General features: G+C 36.2%; 1 protein-coding gene across 1 annotated transcript in view; it reads left to right on the top strand.

Moving 5' to 3' along the window:
* The window catches only part of LOC106872606 (probable mitochondrial glutathione transporter SLC25A40), a 31,602-nt gene extending 24,106 nt beyond the window's left edge, over positions 1-7,496 (top strand). The window contains exons 7-9 of the mRNA XM_014919642.2: positions 2,815-2,893; positions 4,992-5,075; positions 5,976-7,496. Coding sequence (XP_014775128.1) covers positions 2,815-2,893; positions 4,992-5,075; positions 5,976-6,100 — 288 coding nt within the window. The 3' untranslated portion in view covers positions 6,101-7,496. The remainder of the gene's footprint in view (positions 1-2,814; positions 2,894-4,991; positions 5,076-5,975) is intronic.
* Positions 7,497-8,047: the final 551 nt, after the last annotated feature.

The following is an 8,047-nucleotide window of genomic DNA, read 5'->3' as shown; positions in this document are numbered from 1 at the left end:
TATATATATATATATATATATATATATATATATATTATATTATATTATATAATATTATATATTATATATATATCATCATTGTCATCATCGTCATTTAACGTCCGCTTTCCATGCTAGCATGGGTTGGACGATTTGACTGAGGACTGGTGAAACCAGATGGCTACACCAGGCTCCAATCTGATTTGGCAGAGTTTCTACAGCTGGATGCCCTTCCTAACGCCAACCACTCAGAGAGTGTAGTGGGTGCTTTTACGTGCCACCGGCACGAAGGCCAGTCAGGCGGTGCTGGCAACGGCCACACTCAAAATGGTGTATTTTATGTGCCACCTGCACAAGAGCCAGTCTAGGGGCACTGGCAATGATCTCGCTCGAGTATGTAAATGTTATATTTGTATCCTGTCAAGCCAATATTTGCTGCTACCTTTTTGCACTCTTGACCCCCTCCTTATATACCTGTTAATTACCTTCCCTTTTTCACCTTTACTTAAGAATCAGATACCAGTTTGCCACTGGAAGGGCATCCAGCTGTAAAATACAATTTCAATTATAATTATAAAGTTTTCATCTAATCCATGGTTTCATGGAGAAAAAACAGACACAAAATGAACAAATGCTATAATCCAGATAAGACAAGAAAATACTTGAATACATCATCGATAATGTGTTAGTCTTTCTTTATCTTCTTATTTGGATTATATTTTACTCTTCAATAAACTCATGAAATGGTTTTACCATTGTGAAAGCTGGATTTTCTACACTTGAAGAATTTTGATATTAGTCTGGAATCCAACCTAAAGCTCAGGATGAATGCTGCATTGGAAATACTTTATCTTTCTACCATCTTAGGACCATTATTATATATATATAATAAAGTAGTTGGATCCAAAAAATTCAAAATGGTTGTGATACAGACAGTTGTTTAGACTCAAACATAAACAAGGCTTGTATAAGTAACACAGAGTAAATGATAACTAATCAGTAAAGTGTATCTACTTGTCTTGCAACTTTTTACCCATTTCCAGTAATCAAGTGTGACTATTGTTAATTTAAATATTAACTGATGCATGCTTCTGTGCATGTTGATGTTAATTTATATGTATGCATGTGTATTTATTTGTGTGTGTGTTTAGGTGCATGTGTATATGTGTATATGTCCATGTATGTATATACATATATGGACCTATGTGTGTATTTGTTCATACTTTTATGTGGTTAAGCACTTAGATATGATCATTTATGGTTGGTGTGAACATATATATTTATTAATACATGTGTGCATGAATATATGTGTACTGACCGAGACCTTTGGAAATGTGCTGTGCGTGAGAAGACCCGGCAAGCCAAGTAAGATCGTTGCCAGTGCCCCTGGACTGGTTCTTGTGCGGGTGGCACATGAGATGCACCATTTTGAGCGTGGCCGTTGCCAGTACCGCCTGACTGGCTCCCGTAGGATTTTCGAGCGAGATCGTTGCCAGTGCCCCTGGACTGGCTCTTGTGCGGGTGGCACATAAAAGACACCATTTCGAGTGTGGCCGTTTTCGTGCGGGTGACACGTAAAAGCACCCACTACACTCTCTGAGTGGTTGGCGTTAGGAAGGGCATCCAGCTGTAGAAACTCTGCCAAATTAGACTGGAGCCTGGTGTTGCCATCCGGTTTCACCAGTCCTCAGTCAAATCGTCCAACCCATGCTAGCATGGAAAGCGGACGTTAACGATGATGATGATGATGATGATACTCAAGTTTATGGTTTAAGTATGTATGATTTTTTTTATGCATGCATTCATATTTTTTTGTGCATATCCAAGTGAATGCATGCATACATACTTATGTGTGTGTATTACTATTTTTTGCTAGTATGCATATGTGCCTATGTATTCTTTTATATGTTTCAGCTCTATTGCTGTGGCCATGCTGGGGCACTGCCAGTGTATAAATGTGTGTAAATATGTACTTGTATGTGTGTCTATATATATATATATATATATATATATAGGCGGAGGTGCAATGGCCCAGTGATTAGGGCAGCAGACTCATGGTCATAGATTCGCGAAAGGGCCAGCCTTGTCATACTCTGTGTCACACTGAATCTTCCTGAGAACTACATTCAGGGTACACGTGTCTGTGGAGTGCTCAGCCACTTGTACATTAATTTCACAAGCAGGCTGTTCCGTTGATCGGATCAATTGGAACCCTTGTCATTGTAACCGACGGAGTGCCACTATATATATATATATATATATATATATATATACACACACACACACACACACACACACATAAGCGTATATGTGTGTGTGTATCTATATCTATCTATCTACACACACACGTATATGTATATTTATGTGTATATACATATGTATGTTTGTGTGTATGTTTTGTTTATGCACACTCTTTCTAGCTCACTGGAATTTGTCAGCAGAGGAAGTAAATAATTGATTACTTGACAAAATATTACTTCCACTCCCCACTTGACTGTCAAAATGTAGAAGATTTTTCTGTTTCTCTTGGTGAATTCATTATGACAGTTGACCTTTAAGAGACAGGTAGAAAAGTACTCGAATAGAAGGAACACTGGACTCTGCATAGAACTTTAAGGTTACATAATATATGGTTGGTGTGTTTTTTGAAACATATGTAGTATGTAACTACCTATTCTATTCCCTTCACCCACTGATATATATGTGTGTGTGTGTGTGTGTGTGTATGACCTGTGTGAATGTGTATTTCTTATTTTTATATTCATTATACTATTTGAGATAAATGTTTGTGAAATCAGTGACATTAAATTAAACATGAATGTATCTGTTTTTCAGATTGCTGCTATCTGTACGCTGCCATTTGATGTCATCAAAACACATCGGCAAATCACTTTTGGTCTACACTTTCCTGGATGTAAGTTTGTTTTAATTATTTCGGGTACAGGGTTAAGAAATATGTAAGTATAGGGCAACTTGGACTATAGACCTATATTGAGGGCTACATACAGCTCACTTTACACGGAAGGAATGGCAACTATAATCATAGTGTTATTATATTAATATGATTTATTTTAGATTTCATTTTTTGTGTAAGTAAAGTATGGCTGCTGTTATAGCTGTGGTTAAGAAGTTTACATTTTTATCTCATGAGCTCTTTGTCTCAATTGTTTTTACAGCTGGATGTCTTCCCTCGTGTTAATCATTCAGCTTTGAAGAGTGGAATCAGTTTTACTTTTTGTCATTCAGCTAAAGTAAATGGTACAGTCAGAGTTGTAGACATAGCTCTATGGCACATCATAACTGCTCTAATAACTATGTCAGTCTGTGGCTATCACAGGTTAATACTAATGTCATTGAACTGCAAAAAAAAAAAAATAAGATCTAAAATATTTAAGGATTATTCTTTTATTCTTTTTACTCATTTCAGTCTTTAGATTACCACATTTCTGAGGTACTATCTTGAAGGGATCTTAGTCAATAATATTGACTCTAATACTTATTTTTGAGTGATCCTTCCTAAGTCATATCGATTCATAGGACCGGTTTCCTGGTTTCTGTAGCGTATACATTCCCCACATGGATTGGACCCTGGTCTGCTGCAGGATTACTCATTTTTGCCAGCTGAGTGGACTGGAGCAACATGAAATGAAGTGTTTTGTTAAAGAACACAACGCGTCGCCCGGTCCAGGAATCGAAACCACAATCTTATGATCATGAGTCCAATGCTCCGTCTGCTAAATCATGTGCCACCACGTCCTTTTTATCCTTTTACTTATCGAAATCTGTTTGCTTAACTACTAAGTTATAGGACATAGACAAAAACATATGCACACACATACACACACACACATAATAGGATGAGCTTCTGCACAGTTTCTATCCATCAGTTCTATCTACAAAGCATTGGTTAATCCAAGTCTGTAGCAGGATACAGTTACCCAAAATGCCATGATTATGCAACCACCTACATAATAATCCTTTCTATTATAGACACAAGGCCTGAAATTTTTTGGTGGGAGGTAATAAGTCAGTTACATCGATCCCAGTGCTCGACTAGTATTTAATTTATTGACTCCCAAATGGATGAAAAGCAAAGTCGACCTTTGTGAAATTTGAACCCAGAATGTAAAGATGGATGAAATGCCGCTAAGCATTTTACCTGGCATAATAACGATTCAGCTAATTTACTGCCTTAAGTATAAGATTATTGATTTCAAATCTTGACACAAGATCAGCACTTTTGGGGGAGGGAGTAAGTAGATAACATTGGTCCCAATGCTCGACTGGTACTTAATTTATCGACTCCCAAAAGGATGAAAGGGAAAGTTGACCTTGATGGAATTTGAACTTAGAACGTGAAGACAAATGAAATGCTGCTAAGCATTCTTCCCCGTGTGCCAATGATTCTTATTTCTTTATTGCCCGCAAGGGGCTAAATATAGAGGGGACAAACAAGGACAGACAAAGGGATTAAGTTGATTACATTGACTCCAGTGCGTAACTGGTACTTAATTTATTGATCCCGAAAGGATGAAAGGCAAAGTCGACCTTGGCAGAATTTGAACTCAGAACGTAACGGCAGACGAAACTGATGACCATTAACCAAATCTGTTGTTTCATATTTCAGACTTTAGCGTCACCTTACTGGCACATGTGCTAGTGGCACGTGAAAAACAACATTCGAGTGTGATCCTTGCCAGTGCTGCCGGACTGGCTCCCATGCAGGTAGCACGTAAAAAACACCTTTCGAGCGTGGTTGTTGCCAGAACCACCTGACTGGCCCTCGTAAAAGCACCCACTACACTCTTGGAGTGGTTGGCATCAAAAAGGGCATCCAGCTGAAGAAACTTTGCCAGGTCAGATTGAGCCTGGCGCAGCCTCTGGCTCACCAGTTCTCAGTTAAACTGTCCAACCCATGCCAGCATGGAAAGCGGACGTTAAACGATGATGATGATGATGATTGGTGTTGTTTCTATATTTTCTAAAGCTATCCATTTTGTCTCTTGTTCTAGGTCCTGAAACTAATATGTCTTCATCTACATGGTCTTTGATAAAACAGCTTTACAGGAGTCAAGGATTTCAGTCATTATTTGCAGGTAAGCACATATTAGCAAACAGTTTACTGAAATTATAAACAAGGGCCTTGAACTTTTGTTAGAATCATTTGTCTGGAGTGCCTTTGACTGATCAGACAATGATGTCAAGACACCATTAGTCCCAATCTCTTGCACTAAGGAATCGAGTGTATTATGAATATACTTTCATTGTAAAAAAGTTGTTCTGTGATGAAACAACAGTGGTAAGCAGATTCATGTTCAAATCTGCTGGAACATATAAATAAAAATACAAGCCATTCTTGCTGTTTACCCTGTGTATATGACGATTTATTGTTTTTTTTTAAATATTTTGCATTTAGTCTATAAATGCCTTGAAGTTTCTTATTTTTTTCCCTTGCCATTTGATTTTTTTTCTTTTTTGCTCTTTGTCTTCTTTGAAGTGCTTCTGGAAATGTAGACATTACCTTGGAACAATAGTCATTATTAGTAAAATCATTACAGAAATAATAGTATTTTCTTTCAGCGTTTTATATTCTGGGTTCAAATCTTGCTGAGATCAGATTTGCTTTCCAGCTTTTTCCAGGTTGATAAAATGAAGTTCCAGTCAAATATTAGGGGTTAATTGAATCAACTGTGCTCATCCCCAACATTCAAGGACTTATGCTTTTTTTAGAAATCAGTATTTAATGTTGGTTAAATAGCTAACCCACTTAAACACTATGTTCCAGTATTTGGTTTTGAGTTAATTCCCTCTGATATTGATTTTATCTTTCTGCCCCATGAAGTCGATGAACAAAGTACTGGTTTTATTTGTACTAAGGCCAATTCAAATTACTATACCCTTCCCTTACAAATGTGTGGCCTTATGTCAATGTAAGTAATTAGCATTATGTTTTTATTTTATTTTACTAATTATTATATTTTTATTTTTTTGTCTAGGATTGGTGCCACGCCTTGTGAAAGTTGCTCCTGCTTGTGCAATAATGATTAGTTCTTATGAGTATTTCAAGAAAAAATTTCTTAAGCGGAATGAAAGATTGTCTAAAAACTACAAAACTTCCTGATAAACTAACATTACCTAATCAAAATATTTTATAGCAAGAAAGAAATAATTTAGAAAAATTTAACTGCCCCACACTTCATGGAAATTTACTCGTCTTTGGGTGCTCCGCAAGTGAAAAAAAATTGTTAGGAAGATTTTAAAATTTGCATCTTTGAATTATTTATTTTATAGTAAAATTAAACCATCTTTGAATTTTTTTAAAAAAATTTTAGTATTGAAAAATTTCAGGGTAAAATTTCAACATTTCATGTTTATTGGATGGATTTAATACTGATAGGAAATATAAATAAGTTCTCTCTTTTTGCAGTTTGTCTGTATAATCAAAGCAAAAATTTTCCTTCCAAATACCAACTCTGCTTGTGATATATATTTGAGGAATTGTTAATCAGTGCGTATTTGAAGGATGTTTGTGAGTTTCCTTGTCTGCAACTAGACATCTTTGTAGGTAGAAGACAACTACTTGAAATTCTTCATGAACAGCAGACATGAAAATTAAGAAATGCATTTAAAATCTTTTTATGATGTTATAATAACAGATGAGTTCTTTAAGTTAAGATTTATTTCTATATAATTTACATTACTGATCTTGGGAATCATTTATCTTCAGGTAGGAGGAAATTTGGAAATAGGTGTGAACGCTGATTGATGGTCTTTGGGTATGATCTGTGAATAACAGGAAAATGTTGACAGACAAATTTTTCTTGGATATAGTCTTGTGCAAATGAGTATGTATGAAATGAGTCTAATGCTTCAGTATAGAGTGTAGACTTCATGTTAATGTAATACCTCCTGACCTTGATGATAGTAATTAGCAGTTCCCTTCAGCTTCAATCAATCCATCTTGATACACAGAATATAATCACTGCACATACCTCCTAATGCACTGGCAGCAGGATAATCCTATTTTTAAACTGATGATAACGATCACATTGAACAGTGTTTTTCAATAAAGACAAATATATGTTTCTACTAGTAATCTGTAAAGATTATTATTATTATTATTATTATTATTATTATAGTTACGTTAGCAAATGCTGTTGAATTTTTGGATATTGACTCTTGTGGTTTCTTCAGTAGAAGTTTTATGTTGAGATTTGAGTTGAAATGGCTGAATAGCATCAACTGGAATTGACTTGAGATGTGAAACTTCTGGGAAGAACTTGGCCATGGGGACTGTGTCTCAGGCAAATATAGTAGAGCAACTTGCATTCCATTCAGAATATGGTTCCATGTTGAAAAGCTGTTCTATTGGAAGTGATATGGATTCGTAGCTTATACCATAAATTTTGTTTTTCTTTTTTCGAAATTGAACTTTAAACAACCTTATGTACCCATCTTGTTTTGAAAGAAAGAAAAAAAATGTATTTTTTTAAATAAGTTCTTGATATTAAAACTTCCTTTTGTGTTTATTGTTTTTCAAATTGTCCATCTTTTCAGAGATGGTCAGTTTGGTTGATTGCTTGAAACTACTTGCAAACATTGAGTAGCACCTATGTAAGTCAAGTAAGCTTTGTGGTCTCTCGTAAAGTGGTAAAGACCCCCTTCAGTCATGAATGACCATGGGATTGTATTTAGAAAAGTCCCCTCCAAGGTACAAGTCTGGGCAAAGTTGTTTATGAAAGACCAGCAGTTGCCCATGCATTTCAGCCTTCCCTCTCCATGCCACCAATGTTATCCAAGGGAAAGGCAAAGGCTGATACAGCTTGGCACTAGTGACATTGCAGCTCATTTCTACAGCTGAGTGAACTGGAGCAACATGAAATAAAGTGTCTTGCTCAAGAACATAACCCACCACCCAGTCCAGGAATTGAACTCCCTACCTCATGATTGTGAGCTTGATATTCTAACCACTGAGTCATGTGCCTTCAAAACTCTATACATTTAGTCCCTTAGTTGTATCTGGTCAAATGACATTATGGTCACCACTGGTAGACAACACTACAATTTT

Source organism: Octopus bimaculoides, chromosome 17, assembly GCF_001194135.2.
Source record: "Octopus bimaculoides isolate UCB-OBI-ISO-001 chromosome 17, ASM119413v2, whole genome shotgun sequence".
In the NCBI taxonomy this organism is placed as follows: Eukaryota; Metazoa; Mollusca; class Cephalopoda; order Octopoda; family Octopodidae; genus Octopus; species Octopus bimaculoides.
The sequence above is the reverse complement of the archived record's forward strand: the minus strand, read 5'-3'. Positions and strand labels throughout refer to the sequence as shown.